This window comes from Cydia pomonella, chromosome 19 (genome assembly GCF_033807575.1).
Source record: "Cydia pomonella isolate Wapato2018A chromosome 19, ilCydPomo1, whole genome shotgun sequence".
NCBI classification, from domain to species: domain Eukaryota; kingdom Metazoa; phylum Arthropoda; class Insecta; order Lepidoptera; family Tortricidae; genus Cydia; species Cydia pomonella.
Genome location: NC_084721.1, coordinates 7,620,009 through 7,642,605, shown reverse-complemented (window position 1 = coordinate 7,642,605; position 22,597 = coordinate 7,620,009). Strand labels below are relative to the sequence as shown.

Sequence of the window (22,597 nt, the reverse complement as noted above, 5' to 3'; positions counted from 1 at the left end):
AGATCATTGCCACTTGAATTAATTAAAAGCGACATCCGAACGTCTGAATTATGTCTCGGCGTGCATTGGGTAAGTACCCAACGAATTAAATAGCGTAACTCTTTTTGAGCTGATGGCTTCGAATAAAATAAATCAGAGATAAACAAGTGAGATTAAATCTTGTAGTTGTGTTGCAGCGCAGGCTTCATTCATGGCGGTATTGGTGTGGGTACGCGTGTTGGTACCAATGTGTGTGTGTGTGTGTGTGTGTGTGTGTGCGGCTCTCTTGCGCACCTGCCGACCAGTTCTGAGATGCGGAGATTTGTGCGCCTCTCCCACGGTCGCTGCCCGGACTCTGATCCTCTGGCGGCTACTTCTCATATCATTTAACTTTTCTAAGACAGTTCTATATTTGATCTTATAAATAAAATATACGCTACAAGAATTAGGGATTCAAATTAGTGTCGTTTATATTTTAAATGTTGTCGCGGTATTTGTGGGAACATATTTGTCGACATATTTTATGAGGTAGCAAACATGTCATACAGTCATATCCTTTAGATCCTATCTGATGTTGTTTTTGGATTCTTTATTCGATTTTTAATTGTATTAGACGGCGATGGCTACTATAAATTCACCTGATTATTATAAAATTCTATTGAATCTTTTACTTACTCGTCAAGTTAGTACCTACATATTTTTCCTATTAAATATCCATTGTCTTTTAATGGTCGTCAAATGTTATAATCTTTATTAAAAGTTATTATAAGAAAAAAATAACTGATCTGATCATGTTCATCTCCCATATAACAATGAAAAGGTTATTGATCCAATAATTTCCAACAACAATGCTTCGTAAGCAGAAGCCGCGGGCGAAGGCTAGTTCATTACGAAGGCACAATTAATTGCATCGATCGGCGCGTGATTTACTCGCGCTATATTTCTCGCGCACCTGCGTTTGACTCATTAATGCATGCAGCACAATGAATGCGCTAATGTGCCCGTAATGATGTCCATCGTTATGGATTTTCTTCTTTATGTTTTATCTAGATCCGCCTTTAAGCCAGCATTCGAAAGAGATTATCCGGCGAGCTGTAACAGGTATCCATATGTGGTATTTTAAAGGGATTTATGCTGACTTACTGTAACAGTTTAACTTCGAGATTTATGGACAGCGCTTTTAACTGGTGTGAATTCTTACTAAAAATGAAAGTAAGAAAACTGCAAATCCAATAAGAATATTATAGTCGGTGTTTCTTTGTTTGCATGATAAGTTTGTGAATTAACATGGATGTACTCGTATCTCAATTATAGGTATCTCCAACGGGATGTTTAATGCTTAACATTTAAGTTTCGGAATGGCACTTCTCAGGATTAAGCATAAAAACTAGGCAGCGGTAAGACCTCTGTTTCCTTAATTAAAGTAATTAGCGAGTGATTTCGGGTTGTTTTTTAATTGTCGCGAATGGTTTCCGATGAGGACCATCCGTTTGGTGCCGGTACCATGATACATACTCATTCAACATGGGCAATTCAGATTATGAGAAATAAAGCCAAGAATACTTTGTTTGCTGTTGAAACAGGTTTCGCGGTAAAAGGCGAGAGATATGAATGAAACCACAGATGAGACCGATGGTATTGTGAGAGGATCAAGCACAGTTAGTTATAATCACTTCACCTGTCGGATATCATTGGTGCACGCTGGTGATTTAAAGACTCAGTTACTTACTGCCAGAAATATGAGTTCTGTTTTTATGCTCATACATGGAGGTCTTTGAATAGCCGCGGGAGGATGATGATGATTATAAAGTATCCCGCCTGTAAAGATGCCGCGCAAATAAAATAAATAAATTAGCTTTAGGTTCCCTTAACTTTGCGATGTCTACAGGAAAAACGCGAACGAGTTTGTTAAAAAATGTGTATGACGGTATGACCCTGTTCTACTTAGTAAAATGTATGTTTTTATTATAACATTATGACTATAGCTTTTAATTATAGGTATTAGCAAATACCCTTTTACATATCTTTTGTAGCATGAATCGTGAACTAAGCCATTTAACTTGAAAGTAACTTAGTGAAGGAAACACGCTGAAACATTAAAGACGCTCATGGACTAGTCAGAACTGTCATAAGACTCATAAGTCTCTAAAATCTTATCTAATTTAGTTTTTTATGCTTCTCCAGTAAAAGGGACATTCGATAAATACGGCAAAAGCCAGTTAACATTTTCAAAACAATACTTTCAGGCAGATTAAGCACAACCTTGAGGGCCCCAAGGTCGAATGTGAAAGAGGGTCTGCCCACAAGAACGAACAACGCTGGACCCAATCGTGAATAGCGTAGATAACGGCACAATGGGCCGGAGATGCGCCTGGGCAGCGCCGAGGACGGACTGACCTTCGGTTTTGGCTAATTGAGATTTAGAGGATTAGCTTCTAGGGAAGAAAATATCTAGTTTTCCTGAGGCTTAGCTTAAATTTATTTAACTATCTTCAGCTCAGCGCTTTATTGTTTGCTGAGTCTCCAGGTAAATCATAAATATATCATCCAAAACGCTCAACATGGTGACTGCAGCTATGTATATGTTTAAAAGTGATGAAAGACTTATTAAATTATAAATTGCTTTATTTTGTTTCTATTCCTACAAAACGGGACCACGCCTTAGGTTTCTGGAAACAAGCGTTTCTGTAATTTTAAGAATTGGTAGGATTTTTTTAAATATTTATCACGTGATAATAATTGTGTTACCCTTTATTTATTTTTGGTCTTAGGCTAGGTCATTTATAATATGAATATAAAAGTAAAATATAAAAACACTTACAAAACAATACAAAATATATATAAACACATTATAAAAAAACCTAACCTAGGGTGTCAGGAGCGGGGCAGGGCCCAAGCTGCCGGTGGTCAGGGCCGCAGAGAGAGGAACCAGCGGACTATCCGCGCCGTGTCCAAGATCACCGCCTCTGTGTGCATCTGACCCTTGATCCAACCACCTTGCGAGTCTCTCAAGGTGTTGGTCGAGACTCTTCGCTATGAGACCATTCGCTGTGTTACCCTTTATTGTTATCTTGCGCCTTGACTATCTTTATACTGTAAAACAGTCCAACGGACTGTTCGTCCATGTGAAGCCCTCGAGATCGCAAATGATAGACTGGGTAGCAGTAACTGCATACATAAGCAATATCTTCCCTTCAGAACAAGGTTAATACTTACTTATAGACGAGCAAAAAGTCAAATTATCATAAAATAAGTTTGCGTTACAATCGGCGCATCTTATCGCAGACAATGCACGCGAATCGCTATTGAATTTCTACATAACGTAATGCACTTTTGCCTTAGAAGAAGACCGTCGTAAACGTGTAAAGGTTACAAGTCGCATGGGACGGTATTTCGAAGGGCGTTGGTGTAAACGCTCAGTGTAAACGTATAGTGGAACAACAGGTGGCAAACAGGGGTTCGTAGGGGAACAGGCACTTGTTGCGCGATGTAATTTATATCCGACAAACGTAATAGCTTTATTTTAGCTAGACTACGAAGACAAAGGAATATGCTACAAGGTCGAATGGCTGCTTTTTAGGGTGAATTATGTATTTAAGAATGTGGTGCGACCACTTTGGATGACCATGCTAGTCCACATTTTTTGTATACTATGTCGGTGGCAAACAAGCATACGGCCCGCCTGATGGTAAGCAGTCTCCGTAGCCTATGGACGCCGGCAACTCCAGAGGAGTTACATGCGCGTTGCCGACCCTAACACTCCACACCCTCGTTGAGCTCTGGCCACATGTAATAAATCTGTTTTCAAGAAATACACCGCGGAAAAGGAAGGGAAATTTTAATCCAATAACTGCCGAGATTAAAAAAAGCTTCGGATAATTTGTAGCAATGTTACCGTATTTCGAAGACGCGCTACTGCAATGATGCAAACGCGCGATTGTTTCCAACTACTGCGGATAAAGGAAAGATGCATACAAAAAGACCTGTACATTTGCTCTAATGCTGCTACCGAATTATTATAGGTCGTATAGCCTCTGACCGCACACAATAGCGTCACACAACAAAGCTCGCGCCATGTCGCCCGCCATTGTTATTCTCCTTGGTGTGGTCGTGCGCGTGCGACGTTTTGCATTAGAATTATTTTTCTTTAATTCTTCATAATGATAGTCATTTATAGCTACTTGACACACAAGAGGTATAATTTCCAAGCTAGACACACCGTCGGATCAAATTATTATTCGGCTATGTTACAACAAGACAAGAAAAAAAATATATTTTATCTTAAATAATGTAAATTCCACGTATATATGTTACGTGGAATGCAGGGCGACGGTTGTCTATTAACCTTTGGTAGATATACTTTAGCACTGATAAGTGCATCTCTACATTTAACTTAAGCATGTCTGTTATTCGTGTTTTGAACAGCCAACATTTTATAGTAGCATACGAAAGTTAACTAACGCTTCGGGTCGAGAGATTGCACCGAACTTAGGAAACATTTTGCAATGTATCCTTACGGCAAAAAATTTCTTCCGTGCCTTATTTCCATCGGTTTCTAATAAGGACACCATGCCATAGGACTATGATACCACTAGCTTAGTAAAAAATCCGTTAGAACCGTGTGAAAACTAATTACTTAATGCTTTCCCAAAACTGATCATTTGCTGGCTGTTATTCTCCCGCCACTCAACCGTGAATGAGGGGTTCATAACGCGGTAAAATGTTATTTTACAAACGGCTGCGGCACTCGTGTGGAAAATGAGTCCACAGAATGCTTTGCATAACCATGCGTCAACTAATGTTTACTCATTTCTGTTAATTTTGAGGTGTTTGTTTATTTTTTTAAAGTAACTTTTAAAGAACTGAGCCAATTGATTTTGATAACAAGTAAAAAACTGTAAGACTGTAACTCCTCCCTTTTAACAGTAGGTAGCCTAATAAGTCATCCGAATTAAGAAGTTTTGTTTGACACCTCATTCATTAAAATCGAAATAGCAGTATCGATGTTACGGTGGATCCTATAAGACAAGTCGGTAAAATTAAAAGTGAGTTAACTACTTCAGAATTGGTGTAGTCGAGCTGTATGATAGATACAGGGCTCCTACCGGGAAAATCGAAGTTCGTCAATTGCGGGCATTTTTCTCTGTCACTCTAATTACGTCTTAGTAAGTAGAAAGATCTCCGCAATTTGCGAATTTCGGTTTTCAGAATACAAAAAGACGACGTTATAACTTATTTTGTTTGCCTATAGTACGTATCTTCAGCCCCAAAGACTCAAATGACTTCAAAATAACCTTCATGTTGCCCTGAAGTAAAAATGATAGCGTGCGAGTGTTTTTTTGTATGCGACGAGTACCTAGCGGTCAAGGAGCTACATCAGCGTGGCTTAATAGTTACAAACAAAAAGCTGTGATGCTTCAAATTAATAACAATGATAAAGCTTCGACAACATTTCAACGGTAGAAATTAGAGTAGCTGTTACATACCAAGAACAATAACCGACTCAACTATTCCCGCATGGCTGATTTAAGCTTCTCGAACTCGTTGAACAACTAGGTATCTATTAGCCATATCTTCTAGCGATCTGTTGTTCACGAATGTAGGCGAGAGACCTTTGCTCAATGACAGAGGCGGCCCGGGCGCATCATCTCATTGAGCGCGCACCGGATGGGCCAATCAGCGTCGTGAATGGACGCCCCCGCGCATGCTCTGCTGCGGCGTTATTAGCCACTACTAGTCTCTTTGTCATATCTGTGAATTGTTAGAGACAGTTTATGGCTCTTGGTGAGGAATGTGATGAATCGTAAAAGACGTTAAAATGAAAAGGTTTTTTAAGCCGTGGTCCACTTGAGATTAAACTAAAATCAAACATGACATTACAACATTAAGAAATCGCGTCACTTATAGCATCACCTAATAGCAATTCGGCTTGTAAGCTAGATAAAAAGGTATTTTTATTTTCAACTGATGCAGTCACCAAATAATGCTGCGTATGGAGTTAGAGCCATTTCTAACTCCATACGCAGCATTATTATAAGCACTCAACACTGGGCCATAATATTATGCTGACGCGTATGACGAAAACTGTGTGATAAAAACATATAATATAACACACGTCACTATCAACATTACGTTATGTGTGGCCGGTTCTCAATGTAATCCAACAATAAAAACACCAAATAGCAAATTCAAAGAAACCTGTCGTCATTTATCTAGGAACTAGGAACTCTTGATTGTCGCATTGCAAATCGTCAGCTTTTACGGCCCTCTGTGTGGTGTGACCGGCGTGTGATCTATTGTAAAACCTATTACCTACGTTTAACTGCGTTTGTCATAATACTGTAATGCATATTGGCTGTTAGAGGAATTCTATACGGGATTGAAAGGCTAGGCAAACTGGGAGGGCTATCATAAACTTCGCTGAAATGACTAGCTATCATAGTAGAACATGCTCATATCAACGCGGTACTGTGTATAATAGAAGTGGAACCATGAAAACGTCGAGCATAACTCAACGATTATAGTCTTTTTGGGAATACGTAATGTTTTGACGTATGCCTGCAACTTATGCTTAGTATAATGGAATTAATACAACTAATTATAGGTAGACATGCATGTGGTGGACTGCAAAAGTCAAATGCACTTGCCTACAGAAGATAAGTTACACCTAACTTCTATGAAGTCACTTGAGAATCGTGTACCAATTCGTCAAATTGAATTTCACATAATTAGTTTTGATTCATGCTGAAAGTTTATATCTAATCCATAAAATAACCCTAAAACCCTAATATCAATTAAGAGTTGTTTTATTTTCCATAAAACATGGAAACATTAACAATTTTCTCTTAAAAACTAATCATAGATTAAGGCAATAGGTGTAGATGATACTTTGTTTGGATTGTTTACATCGTACAATTCGCTACTAACGAGCTAGAATAAAAACATTGTCTTCTAACATTCTCAGGCGCACACGCACGCCAAGGTCCTCACTTTCAAGATCATCGGAGCATGCGGAGTAAGTCATAATTACGGTAATGATCGTTGCTCAACGGTTCAGCCCTGTTTCAAAATGCGTCAAGGGCATATACTAATGTTTGGATGGGTAATGGCACTTTGAAGACACTACACGTTTAACTAGATTTGGATGGTGCAGGGTGCAGCCTTTAATGGCCACGTCACGTCATTAGAATTTATTTCGCATGTATTGTAGTTCTATTTCCAATTGGCAAGCGATCCGGGAATAACCGATTTGAATCACAGGTTTTAATCATTTTTAGATCTAAAAATAATGAATATGTAGTATTATTATAACTTTGGAAGTATTTATACTTAATTGGGTACCTGAGTAATTGATTTAAGTCACAAAAATATATTTTTGAAAGTTTTGTTAAAACACATTTTTAAATTTCGATTGGATATTATAAGCAAAATGTTTTATTCTCCACTTGACTTTATAAATAACAATGGCAAATTATAAAATATTAATGTAATAATAATAATGATTAACTTGACATATACAGATGTAGCGTAATGGCATAAAGTTGGGGACCTTATTGTATAAAATACTGTGTTATATGTTGTATGTAAATAATGTAAATAACTTGACTGCATGTTGTGCATGACATTCAATATTGTACACCATAAATGTGGTAGACTACGGACAAGGACATATTACCAATAACATCTTTTATATTTTTTACCTGTGGTCTGACAATAAATAATTTCTATTCTATTCTTTCTATTCTATTCTATTCTATTCTATTAAGTACTTTGTATAAAAGCTGCAAGATAAAAAAAATAACAGCATTTCGCTAACATTAAAAAAATATGTTGATTGAAACAGCAGCGATGGCTATTCGGTCGGTAGGTACGGTTCTACTTTATCTTTATTATTACTAGAACCCTAACAACCATCCACGAGCAATTCAAGCGAATAAAACATCAAATAGGCACCCATTCGTGTTCAAACGATACGATACGCGATATTAATTCATGTGGTCATATTTTTCTTGCGGTCACGGGTGGTTCACATTCGGGACAAGTACGTGAAACCGAGAGCGTTGCGTCAGCCCCGAGGATGATACTCGCCATTTTCACAACCAACAATAACCAACTTCCAATTTCGAATCCGATGGTCAATATGGCCGATTGACGGTTTAATGAACGTTAAATTTATATGTGACGCGGTATAGTATACGTATTATTTTAATTTACACTTTGACATTTAATTATTTTAACTACGCAAATAATTTTTATTGTCCATTTATTTTACGTATAAAATAGTAGACTGCAAACGATTTGTACATCAAACTATAGCATTTATGTTGTGTTACTTTGTATCCTTAATCGCATAAGTAGCGAAATTAACACCAGTACTGATGCTGACCATTTCGAAACTTGACGTAGCATATATACAATTATGCGCCATGACACTTCATGTAAATTGCGTTTTCAACATATAACTTGCTGCATAAGTAAGTTCAGTTAGGTCGGTCTTTATAATGGATTGACATTTAAAAAGTGTGTTTATGCACTAAACACTTACCTTTTGGCTTACTGAAAGCTTTCATCATGACTTTGATTCCCATGCCTGCAATGGCCGCCGGTCGCCTCCACGCGAGTCTGCCCTGACCCGCAGCGTACTCAACTTGCTCCAACAGATTTCTACCCTCACCGAGTCTTAATCACTTATTTTATATATACAAACGTCTTTTCTATTCACAAATAACTTAATTTAAATAAGATCATTAAATATCACAACTGTTTCTTTGTTATAATTCTCCGGTCAGTCTAAACACTCTTCACTGTTTTTCATTTTGTCTATGTTCGTGTCACGTCACGGTGGAAAAGTTCGTTATTGTTTTATTACAGTTCATGGTTGTTCAAATTGCTACTACACCTGCGTTTGGAAAAAATGTTTAAGTGGATTTTGTACTCGACTGTCTTTCGTTCCATAAATATTCCGAAAAGAACAGTTAACAATTACGCAGATAGGTAACTATTAACTAATTCTTGACATGGTAAAGCTCTTCACTAGCTATTAGCGAGTGTAGTGTACAAAAGAGCGATATTCAAATTGCGGTAAACATTCCCACAGGTGTGAGCCGAGTGCCAACACACGCTTCCGGCCCGGTACCCCCACTTACCCCGGCCACCCCGTCCCCCACGACCCCCGACTCCCCTACCCCACGGTCCCACCCTCGCTGCGGGCTTGGGGATGTTCCCACACCGACTGTGAGCCGTGACGGGCTATTTTGCTAACTTCTATAAGCGACGAGTCACTTTTAGTGTTATAACCAGCCCCTAAAGGGCCCACTGATTACCAGTTCGCCGGACGATATCGGCCTGTCAGTTATTTGCGATTGACAGTTTTTGCGGAAAACTGTCAGGCCGTTATGCGATGGTTCCAATTTCGGTGCAGTAAAGACACTCACTTTACTTAATGGAGTTTGAAATTAATTTTTAGCTCAGCACAATACAGATACCTCCTGTCTTAAATGTATTCAATTAAATTTTAATATTCTAAAAGTCTATAAGTGTACAGTAATCGATACTAATTTAATACCCACATAATAATAGATCTATAAACATTTTAATCAAACGTATTACATACATGCATAAAACATGTTAATAGCATCACAAATTTATAAAATTGCTGCTCTGTAAAGTTCAAGGGTTAAACATCATCATTCCATCTCCAAACACTTTATTAACTGTTTGGAAAGGGGTGTTTATAGTGGATGTAACCTATTGAGCTCAAGTATTGTTAATCAGTTAGTAGATTACTTTTTAATAAATGTATTTTTTGTAGATTTTAACTCTCGCACGATCATTAAATAAACTTTTTCTCACGCACCCTGTTATTTAAAAAAAAACTCGGCTTATTTATAGAAGTTCGATTTAAGATTCGATAAGTCCGCAACCTACAATACTTTTGAAATTTATTACTCTTAATTTAAATTCGGTCTAACTATGATTGGTCAGTTTAATCATACTCTTGTATCTCGGGAGCATACAATATCGGTCGTCGCCGACTGCCCAATGTGCCTCCAATCTAACTTACTTAGCAAGATGGGGGCGACGAATTGCTCTCAATAAAAATCACATTTGGAACTGATGCCATATCACTCACATGATGGACGGACAGACAAATAGTGCTGGCATTTGCCACTAATATTTATGACAACGTCAATTAGGGTAGGTTCTATTGAAATCAGAATTATCAAAGGAGAACCGAGTCATTTGCACTTGTTTTTTCCTATCGTGATGCGTGTTCAGAATATTCTCTATTTTTAATGAATATGGAGTATTTTTTGCAACAAATTGTTCCTTACGAATAAAAAAACTGTCAGATAAATTGTAGCAAGTAATATAAGACGACTGTATCATGTAACAAATTTAGTTGATGAAATCCCACACACCACCAAATTACGTGTCTAGACCTAGCTTGACGAATTACGGTTTCTGAGATGTACCTTATACTTATAGTTAGGTAGAGGTACTACATATAGCCACATGCTGGATAGGTTATGTAGTTCAGACAACAGTAGCTAAGTAACGCTCAATAGGTCCCACCAAGTCCAATATTGGAGGACAATGGTTGAATACATCGTCTCTACTCGTCATGCAGAGCAAAGCGCATTTTATATTATTAAAGGTCATACGAGTTTAACCACAGCTCTTTGTGCTATCTATTTGTAATAAATCTTGAGGTTCTTAAGCTTATTGCTTCGTAGTTTCGTTTTTTATCCAATCAAAAGGAATCGCTCGCGAGCCTAAACTCTGCCATGATTGTACTTCGGCGATATTTATTATAATTTTTGTATTTATTCTTCATTCACATTGAAAAGCACAGCTTGAAAGGACTGGTTGGCTTTAAGGAATTAGATTTATTTACTTATATATACATCCCTTTATTGATATAAATGATTTATGCGTTTGGCTACCATTTAATAAAGTAATTATTTTGCATTTAAAATTGATTCCTTTCTTATCACTTCCATATTTGATTTATAATTGTATCGAAAGTTTTCCTTGCTGAAGTGCAGACTACTCGTTAGCGTTGACTAAGTAGCCTTAGAAGATTACAAGGTTTTACTATCATAAATCTTCGTCTAGAGTGCCTTTGACTCGACTGGGGGCCTAACCAAGTGGTCTGAAGTTTAAATAAAACGCTAATCGAATCTTTATAAATGGAAAGTGGAAATGATCACATGACTTTCATGCCCCTGTCTTCTCGACACATTTTTACTTTTCGATTGGCGCTTGTCGATAAACTATTGTCTTCGTGACTACGGTCTCTGTTCAAACAAAAACTATCTTTATCAACAAGATCGTGTAGTAAAGTGCCTAAATAGAGCATTATCTTGTAATCCATTACAGCTGCGGGTTAATCGGTCCGAGATTGCCGGGTCAACTAACTCGATTGTCGCGGCCAATTTGTTGGCCTGCACGCCTCGGCGACAGCGATTCGTTCAACAATAAATCTACCGATACTAGGGCTCCGGTCGATTAAGAGATTGGGGCGATTTGTAACATTTATACTGATAGGTTGTTGCTAGAAGGGATTAAAGGTGTAAAGTAAATGCTTGTAAATAACTAATAATTATTTGATGATAACAAGGTTTCGAATTAGGCACGAGGTTGTGTACAGACTTTATCGTAGATGTTAGCTACATACAGTACCTACTGGATAGACTGTTTACCATCTGACATTTCACTCAAATACCTATAAGAGCAACCCTCCGAAGTTGAAAATTTATAAGCCGTTGCGCAATAAATTTCATTTACTACGCAATGCAAATAAAACCTTTCCGATTAACACGACGGCATCAAACGCCGCAATTAAAGGCGCTAGATTAATTACCGCCCGCGGCTGTCGCAAACACGTAGGCTCGTCAATTGCGAGCAAGGGGCACGGGCCGCAAGCCACCCGACGACCCGACCCGACCCCGCACACCCGCATCGTTTGTCTAATTTGGATATTGATGTTTACATGACAGTGGACATCTACTACTTAAACCGTCTGGCTACTAACAGAAACTAAAAGATTATATTCAAATTAAAACGATCACCTAAAGCGCCAGGAATCCGACACATCCTTTGATCTGCGGCATCTTGATTACCGTGTAAAACGGCGCCATTTTGATATACGAGTTTAGGAATTTCGTGCGGAAAGTGGTTTGTTTTCCCGATCGTATCAATGCGTGTTTGGACAAGCAAGTTCGCGAGATTTCGCTCGGTTTTGCGTACAACAAACATGACGACAATGGCTGTTCGGGGAACCGCGTGACGCGGGACGGTGTGGAACAATGAAACTTGCATAACAAGGCGAACAATTCGGACTGTTGACGCTGCTCACAATGCTGTGTACGAGGCGTAAGCAAAGCTTTTGGTAACTGTTGTTTTAACTATGATACAATGTCTTACATTATTGTCGATTGTGGCGGTTTAGCGAAAATTAGCAACTGTTGTGAAATACTGGAGGAAAGTAGAGCATTACCTACGTATTTATATAGAAAGTAAATTAAATAACTTTCCTTGTGTCACTAAGTAGATAGTAGATACGTCGGATTCGATCATTAATAGGTAAACTGAAAAGTTAGAATTTGCTTTTAATAATGTAATTAACTCGTAGTAGTATTTATCTGTAGTGTTTAGAGAGTCAAGCAAATGTCTGACACATCCAGAAGCCAGAAGTAAAATACTTATGCGCCGTGTAGATCTTTTACTAGCTAATAGGTGACTGAGCACAGACGGGCCGGGCCGCAAGTGATTTGACCTCCGACTCCTCAATTAAAATGCTGACACGGGAATTGAATGAGCCGCAGCCACTAAATAGATAAGTGTAATAAATGTGAGGCAATGTGTATCACTTTCAGACTGCGTCGCTGTCGACCGCTTTGTTCTGGCCTTGTGGAACTTGCCTATTATACGGTATTCAAATAAGTAACGACTCGTTACGCATGACCAAATGTGGTACCTATACTAGGAACTATTCTCGAAAATCTATCTAAATGAACTGGTAAATTTATTCTAGGAATAGCCGCGGCTGATTCCAATTTTTTTCTACCTACCTATTTAGGTACGAGTAGGTAGAGTGCCTAAGCCAGAAGGCGAAATTATAAATTGTCAATTAGGCTCTTTTATAAATTACTATATTAAAGCAGTTAATGCCTGGTTTTCAGTGGTTTCTTGGGTTGATACTCGCGTTTTTCTCGTGTAAATGTAACTGGATACTTGACCATTAAGCCTAAATAGTCGGAAAAGCCAATATACCAGCATGTTGACTATGCTTACATAGATCTAACATGCATGACTCTGCATACTGATAGGTACGATAAACCGACATGGGTGCTCGAACTGGACATATATGCAAACGCAAAAAAAGATTGGACCACATCCAAATCGGGAAATTTCTAGAAAAACTCCGACTGCGCCGTACGTGACAGATATCAGAGATAACTTTGCGTTCTAATTTTTTTTATCTTTGAAATCTGAAATATGTAATGGTCGGTGGGCAGGTCTCATTATCCGCGGAACGTATCATTTATAATTTGAAACTGGGTTAGCATCGATGCCTCAGAGATCGTCGCGAACTATTGGCTAGACGAGCAGTATTGTCGTAAATTTATTAGTGGTATTTAGTGAGTGGGTGTTTTGGTAAGATGCTCGGTGGCGAGGCGTGCTCGGCGTGGGGCGTAGAGCCGCGATTGGCGACCGCCTCCCAACGCCTCCGCGCACGCGCGCGCCTCTCACGAGAAAAATCTCCTCGGAAAACTACTTTTCATCTCGCCATTATTCTAATTTGGATGTTGGTGGCGCGGGGCGGGATGACCGCTAGATTCGACAGCAAAATGGCCACTGCGGCGCCATTCATATTTTTTACGTCTCTATCGTTCAAATCCGCAAAAAATAATATACATAACGTAACTCATTCATAAATGGTGTACAATTGTTAAAATTCAACTTCGTCTTTTATTAATTGTGTCTACATTGCGATTTGATGGTATACAGGGTGACCTTAGGCATTGGACAAACCCTGAAATCCCACGTAGGGTTACTTCTCAGGAATGCTCTGACGTTAATATTTTTTAATTAGAACAAAAGATAAAAAAAATATTTTTTTCGAACAAAAGTTATTTGCAATAATCGACAACAAAAAGAAACACACTGTGTTAATCTTTGGCAGTGTTTTTGAAAATTTGTTCGAAATATTTGATAATGATGACATTTTTAAAAAGTCAGAAGCTTATTAGTGTCATAAATAAAAAAGATAATCAAAAAGGTCGAAAAATCCATGCTATTCTTTGAAGATATTACCTTAGGAGCTACTAACACATACAGGCTGCTCCAAAGTAAAAAATGGTACTTTGTTAATTTCTTCGAAACCGCTACACCGGTTGTTATGATACTTTGTACACTGGTTCTAAATACCCTAATGCATATGTACATTTCGGCTTTGTTCAATGGCTAGGGACACACTGTATATCGAGAATTTGAATTTTTGTTGAAAGGCCTTTAATAAACCTAATATCGTTTTGACTCATTAGACATTGTAATGAAGGAAGTTTCAGTATGACTTTTGTATGATAATAAAGCGGGGAAGGTTAAGTTCAGTGTCATTTCATTTACCCGTGAGCATTTAGCTGTAATTTATGGACAACGCAATCCTTTGTTTATACCAAACGTTTGTTTTTAGTCGACAAAAGGAAACTTTTTGATTTCCCTTTTACAATTATACCTATTTACACTTTTATAGGTAGTACCGTCTAATAAAATCCTGATAAACGTTTGAGAATCATATTTAAAATTGTAGATTTGCTCCCTTATTCAATTAGTCAGTCGGTCCATCAATTAGTTAATATACTTATAGTAAACACCCCTATAATGGAACAGGCATCAGTAATGGGATGGTATAGATAAATCCTGTAAAACAAGTATTTACCATCAGTTTTTAATCGATGGCAACATTTTACCATAAACAAGAGCTAAAGAGCTGCTAAAGTTTAATTTTTCATTGATATGTGTAAGTTTGAAACTTAATGGCGCCATACATCCCATGACTGGAGCAGAAAACCATAGTTTTAATTGGTTAATTATATTGAAACCAATTATAGTAGCTTTCATTAAATACATAGAAAACATAAAGGACGAATTGTACAATCAACTTTTATAGCATAAAGCGGTAGGAATTTTACAGGTGTCGATGAAATATCAAAAATACTCTAAATTTTCTCTTAAAGGTCCTATGATTAGTGCCGTTAACATATCCCTAGCTTTCTTAAAAATACGTAAGTTAATTAAAATGACAGATATCAAGACAAACGATTAATAGCTAATTGTGGCGCGTTTCTAAATAACGCCATTGGTGTGTGGTGAGGAGTGAGTAGCCAAATCAGTGAACTATGTTGGCCTTGTTTTGTAGTATATATCGTACAGTTGTGATGTCACAAGTGAATCAAGACAGCAAGTGCAAGTGAACATCGTCCAGTAAGCGTAATTATCACTCTGTACCTAAGCTTTCACGGATGGTTAATTCGCATATCGTTGGTCTACTTATGACGACCTAACTAACGTTATAATCAAGCATATGTTTACGTTATGTTATGTTAATTACTGATACGCTAACTAATAGGAGTACTCTCAAATAAAAGCCGTTTGTTTCTCGAGGCGCGGTATTAAATGTGTCCGAATATATGAGGGAATTGCCAACTGATACTGATATGAACTATAGGTATGTACTGACAGACATGCATCACGTTCTATAGGGTTCTATAGGGTAAAAGATGACTAATTGTACGTTTACTGTGGGATAGTCCAAATGTAATAAAACACAAAAAAAATACGCTATACTAAATCTGACAACAAGTCCCCTGACTTCTGCTTAATAATATCGATACGAAATGGGAACGGAACTTGTTTAAATAATCATAGTATTTTAGGGGATTTGATTAAATAAAGTAGGTTAGGTCGTAAAACGATCTGTCAATGGCGATAAAGACTCGACAACCTCTTTAGACATCACAGACCACGCAATAGTGGACTTTGTGTCAATGTAATAAGTGCTTTGGTATTTGACAGAGTTAGTGGACCTATTCCGGAAGATCTAATTTAAGTTGAGGTGTTTTTCTGTTTCGCCAGCAGCGAGCGACGTGGACATTAGCAGCTATTAACAGCGTGTTAATGTCTAGGATGAAATACACCTATAGGAAACGTGGATAGTATACATATTATATTTGTTTTAAGTTCATAATCTTGTTGGCCCGATCTTGGCCTTTTGACCTATGGCCAGGAGTGGTGTTGAACAAATTTCATTTGACTTGTTCTATAAAAGCTGTATGATAGCTGACCCTCAATTTTCCTTAGATTAGATACTGGCGGAACGCGAATTCTATGGACTCGTAATACAGTCGTCAACGCCTCGACAATAGAGGCGTGTTTAGATATTCGTGAGAGCCTTGGCCGATCTGATATATCTGACGGCGGCTATACATAAAGTTATCTGCAATAATACCCTTCACAACGAAAATATATAAATATTTTTTGCGCGCTCCATTATGCAAAACATTTACAAGTGACTGTACCTTAGAGTATTTAATGTCATCACTAAGTGCTTAAAATTGATTGTTGTATCACGAGTTAAAATTATTCTAAATAGAATTTAACAAGACGTACTCGAAACGACAGTTCAGTAAGAACCACCAGGGCGTCCGTAAGTGCTCGGTTTAACGCTCCTTTGTCCCCGTCTCGACACGGTTGGCTGCCTGCGAAAATTCGCCTTCCACCGACACCTAACTACGCGCGATGGTCAAAATAACCAAATGCTTCGTTTTCTTAATATTCACCAAGCCGGACGATATATGCCTAGTTAAATAGTTATTTGATAAAGATACGGTATCGGATAATGTTTCTTAAACTATGTGAGACCAGTAAAGGGCTAGAATTTGAGAAATTACTTCAGCAACCGGAGATGTGCAAAATATTTTTCCCCACACCAGCTCGTATAAGCACTTTTGTTTTTTCAAAAACTGGTGACAAAGTTGCATTTTATCCACAAGAGTGGCAAATTAAATTGATGCCAATTTTGAGTTGTTTCCTTTAGTTGGCTGGTAGAAGTAGAAATGACTTTTAAATTATGATTTGAACGATAAATATTTAATAACATTCATTTGAATTTGTTTTTGTTTGATAGTTTACAGTTAGTATTTTCCTAGCTTTGGTGTGGTGAAAAATCTTGTTTCACTCGGTGACAAAATTTGTTAAACCCTCGTGCCTTGAAACCCTCGCAACGCTCAAGATTCCACTTTTGGAACCACTCCCTACGCTCGTCATTTAATTTTGGAATCTTTCGCATGCTTGGGTCTCATTATTAGCACCAGCGGTTAAACAACAACTTTGCTCCCTTTAAAACAAATAACTATTGTCAATTCGGTGAAACATGTATAAAATAAAGTCGAGTTTATTTGACACCTGTCCATGTTTTTATTTTTCCACTGACTTATTTTTATTTGTTAACTAATAGTAACTCCTTGCAGTTTACCTATACATTACGAATTCGCAATACCATTGCCTCACACCTCTTTGTTTTTATTACAGATTGCCTCATTATTATAATCAATGCCCATTAACAAACATATAAAATTGGTTACCTAGTCTAGTTCCTACCTACGGTCGTATTCACAAAAAAATGTAATACCAATATAATAAGATATTTCGATTTGTCGCAATATCGCTGTACTCTAGGTTATAAAATAAAAGAGCACATAAAACAATGCAATTTTAGTATAATTTTGATGTCAAATGCAAATTCGAAAATAAAGGCTGTGTATACGCACGTGTTCATTATGAAACGTCGAACGAAACCAGCCCAACCGTGTCGAGAAAATGTTTACTTTCAGCCCAGTTCCATGAACCTAATGGTAAAATAAACTATTGTTTCATGATTCATCGCTGGGCCGTTTAGGCAATTGTACAATAACTGAGTGCCTACCAGTTTTTGTGAAGTATTGTTAACGATACCAATAAGTAGATAAAACATTGTTGGCGTGTTCTAAAGAATAGGGCAAAGGAATGAGCGGAATGATGAGTGCTTGACTGCGAGATAGTCTTGCATAGATAACACACGTTTTACTATGCCAAAATAAAATAAAAAACTCCCAAGAGCGTGTCGGGCCATGCTCAGTCAGTGTAGGGTTCCGTAGATACTGTTAGAATAGGCTGAACGGGGCTAGTAAGTATCATGTACTATTACAAGCATGAGGGACTACCTTCGCAGCGCTTTGTCCGTATTTTTACTATGAAGAGAAGAGTTAGAGGGGGGAGGGAGGCTCTTTTTCTCTTGGAACGATTATTTCCGAAAATAACACTTTTTCTAAAAGGGTTTGTTGGAGACCCTTATTTATTTAAAAAAAAAAAAACATATACAACGATACCCCATACCATTGGGTTAAAGCGAAAAAAAAAAAAAGCTTTTTTTTTGTATGGGATGGGGTAGAGAGGAGGAGATTGAGACTGTTGAGAGGGAGGAGATCCTAAAAATGTTTCTATCGTTCTGTCGCCATATGTAATTTAATTATCCATGCCAAATTGTAGCTTTCTACCACTAACGATCACCAAGCAAAGCCGCGGACGGACAGACAGACGGACATGGTGAAACTATAAGTGTTCCTAGTTATAATTCACATACTCGTATGCAAACTCTTCATTATATATTCATTACTACTGTAAGTGTACTTAGCTTTTTTATACGTAACGAAAGAATATTCGCCTACCTATAAAACTCAAGTACTTAAAGAATTACCTACATTTAATCCGATAAAGGGTGGTTTCGAATTACCCTATTAAACCCTACCACATTGTGTAAAACTATAAAAGCTAATTCGCAGATGTTGCGCACTTACCGCAATTTGTAACATTGAAATCGAATCGTTAAAAAATAGATTTAAAAAACTGAACAAGTAAGGATTTGCAAGATGGCGTCCAAATAAATAGAGAGCACCTGTATCCTGCGTCGGTGTAGGGTGCTTCGGGGCTGATATACTCGTATACAACCCCCAGCAAGCAGTTGCCTCTGAACCAGTGTAGTTCGATCTCCGATCACGTATAGTTATTACAGATCTCGAATTCACACTGATTACTGGCTCGTCTTCGTGCGTTTGGTAAGCGATATAAGTTATAACAACAGGATATATATTTGTATTTTTTTATCATCTGTATATCTATATTTGCCATTTATCCATTATTGTGCTGTTTACAAATTAAAGCTGCGCTAGTAAAAACAATTAATTGCGCTTGCACCATTTCTTTGTATAGGTTTAGAGTTACAATAAATTTAAATTCAGATAATTATTAATAAAATTTTGTATTTTACATGACAATTTACAATATAATAAATAATTCAATTAAATTATTACTAATTTCCATACCTATCTGACTATTTATATGTGGTTGGGTTAGCTACCCTACTGACAACGGGTGTTCCGCAGGAAGCGAGTTGTACAATTTTGCCCCAACAACAGCGAGTGACTTTCTAGATTTTTCTAGTATACATTGCGGGACAACTAGACGGGGTCTCCATCGGGTGCTCCTTGTTCTGATAGCAGAGGAGACATAGTTGTGTTCATTAGCTATTATATACCTGCACGCAGCGTATGTACAGTATGTAACAGAAGGAAAGGCAAAGAAAGAGACCCATTAATGTTTAGGTCATACTGAGCAACTTTTACGATGGGACCAACCCCGACATCGCAAAAAAAATTGGCCGTTTCATACATTTTGCTGGTCTGATGTTGAAATTTCCTATGGGAGACTCAATTTTTTTTTCGCGTTCTCGGGGTTGGCTTGATAGTAAAAGTTGCTCAGTATGACCTAAACATTAATGGGTTTCTTTCTTTGCATTTTGTTCTGTTACATACTGTATAATAGCACAAAAAATGCCTTTAGTAACAACTATAGTTTTCCTCATCAACTACGTTTACTTTTCGTGGCAATTATTTAAAGGCAGTTTAAATGATAACAATCTACCTTGACTGCATATTTTCTGACATCGGGTTTATTTTATACTTATGTGTTTACTGATTTTACTGTGGTTAATACTCGTATAGTTAATATAAATAAAAATACGATTAACTAATTTTATGTATCGCATAGAAGTTCTGCGGCACGCATATGTGCTTGGCAAGTTGAGCAATTACCTAATTACATGCGTACAACACGCATATACCAGTAATAGTCATTAGCGGCAAGTTGGCAACCCACTCATAATTACTTATTTTATTCTGGGGCCATAAAAGTGGAAAGGTGACTGAAAAACTGACGTTACAAATAGTTGCATAAATATCGTGGTCTAATAAAATTACTTGACATACTTCATCAGGTAAAACTAGAATAAGATAACTATATTATAACACATACATAATATAACTGACTTTTCTAAAAGTTCAGCTGTGACTTTTGGCTTAAGATGCACAAGGTTCAGTAGAGTTTTGAAAAATCGTATCGTCTCTAGATCGTTTCTAGATCACATTACGGTTTCCTAAAATTTTATTAGCAATCTTGAGGCTTTTTTCTTGTAACTTCATCGCTTCGAAACATGATATCTTGACTTTCAAAAAAATCACCAACATAGGTGTAAGTTGCACATTAAAAATTTGTAACAATAATCGCACAAAAGCCAAATACATATATGAAAATTGCTGCTAAAAATTGTTCGGACTCATCGATTACTTGTGAAACTCATGAAACTTACAAAAAAATAAAATTCTAACACAAAATCCGCGATCCTGCAGCGGCAGCATGGTTCCATTTTTATCGCTTGTCACTATGACTGTCACTTTCGCACTTACATACTTGCTAGAACATGACAGGCATAGTGATAAATGATAAAGAGCCGATATCTTAGCCCTACGGAGGCGCACAGCCATCTTGCTCAAGCTCAGTAAGAGTGAAAGAAGAACCTGAAGCCATGGCGCATTAAACAAGTGATTTACCAAAACTTTTATTAGGTATGTGCGTCAATACTCCATACACATTGTATGTATGCCTGTAATTTTCCGAGTTGCGAGGCAGTGAGTCACTACATAAGTGAAAACATAACAATTACACAGGTACCCCTAATGGGGTCTGTCTTATCTGTCTATTGTTTAACGCTTTTTATTCCCACGCTGCGACGGCTGATAACGCGCCGAGGTAACCTTATCATTTGGAATTTACAAGTATTAACACTTATTTTGTCTCCAAAATTAACTTGAGTTTTGTAGTATTATCCTCTTTTTGATTTGAAAGATATTCTGTGAAAATCATATATTATTGCGACAAATTAGTAACTTTGTTTGCTAATAGATAGTCTCTATAAAATTATCCTGAAAATAACCACTTTTAAGCTAGAGTAGTTTTTAATAGTTCTAATTTAAAGTTTCACGATGAATGTATGAAATGTTACCTATTCAAATTTTTAATTAATTATAAATTTAAAGAACCATTAATTAGTAGTAGTTAAGAAGTTTTGAGACTGGTAGAGTTGTAAAAATTGTAAAAATAAAGGTCTCTAAGTTGAAGTAGGTAAATTAGCTGGTTTAATAAAAAAAAACCTTCTATTATCTGTAAGTCTACCAATCTAGTGTTACTGAATCAGATGTGAGTTCTTTGGTAAACAGCATATATGTAAATAAAATAAATAGAGCTAAATAAGGGCTTATTGGAATCATGTACTTATAATGTTTATTACTGCAATGACTAGGTATATTTTATTATTTAGTACATATATAACGATTCTCAAGTGGTAAGTATATAATTGTATACTAGACTCTCAAGAACTATTAAATCTTTATGATATGTGAATTTATCATTACCTATCTATTTAGTCGGCGAAAAACAGATGTAATGATACAACTGTTGTTTGGATTTTAAATCTTATTTCTGCAAATACTTTTTAAACTATCATTACTTACCAAGTCATCTGATCAAGAACAATAAAATGTCAACCATCCATACAAATTGACAGCGAAGGAAAAAATACACCTTATAGGTACCTGTCCTTAAACTAAAAACAAAAATTGTGTATTCATGTCATGGCGGCAGAAAACGCATTGTTGAATTGAAACATTAACGGAACGGCGTCAAACAAAGACAGTCGGCAGTCAAGTGCAAAATCCCGCGACCCACGCGTCTGATAACAGACAAAATGTAATATATGAGTCGAATCCATTATCCAATGACGTACACCAATTACCCATTTAGTGCAATTCGGGGCATCGTAGAGTCTAGCGCTCGCGACCCGCGCCGTCACTCACTCATAGCACCAATTCAAAATATCACTAGCGAGCACTGTTCGGGAGCGTATCGAACTTTCGATCATTTCAAACCAGTCCATCCAGAGTTTACAAGCACTGAGTTGACGCGCGTGCTTGGCAGCGGTCGGCGCGCGACTAGGCACGCCGTTCTCAATGGGCGCGCGCAGTGGGGCGAAGCTCGCACTCCCTGAGCTTACGAAAATTACCAATTGCGCTCTCCCCGTTCATGAGTGGACATTCGCATTACACTTCTTAACCTGACCAAATTTTAAATGCTAGGACTTCTTAGGTAATACTGATTGAGCACCTGCTCGCACCCGAAAGTA

At 37.4% G+C, this 22,597-nt stretch overlaps 1 protein-coding gene across 5 annotated transcripts in view; it reads right to left on the bottom strand.

The window, feature by feature from the left end:
• LOC133528163 (ETS-like protein pointed) overlaps positions 1-22,597 on the bottom strand; it is a 176,207-nt gene that overhangs the window by 45,526 nt on the left and 108,084 nt on the right. Inside the window, exons 1-2 of one of the 5 annotated variants that reach the window (XM_061865419.1) lie at positions 22,202-22,429; positions 8,525-8,878 (exon numbers count right to left, since the gene is read on the bottom strand). The exons of 2 other annotated variants lie outside the window; for them this stretch is intronic. In XM_061865419.1, the coding sequence (XP_061721403.1) occupies positions 8,525-8,567 (43 nt within the window). In that variant the 5' untranslated portion in view covers positions 8,568-8,878; positions 22,202-22,429. Of the gene's footprint in view, positions 1-5,465; positions 5,487-8,524; positions 8,879-22,201; positions 22,430-22,597 lie in introns of those variants that run through there. 2 more of the 5 variants (XM_061865418.1, XM_061865420.1) reach the window with 2 other exon arrangements.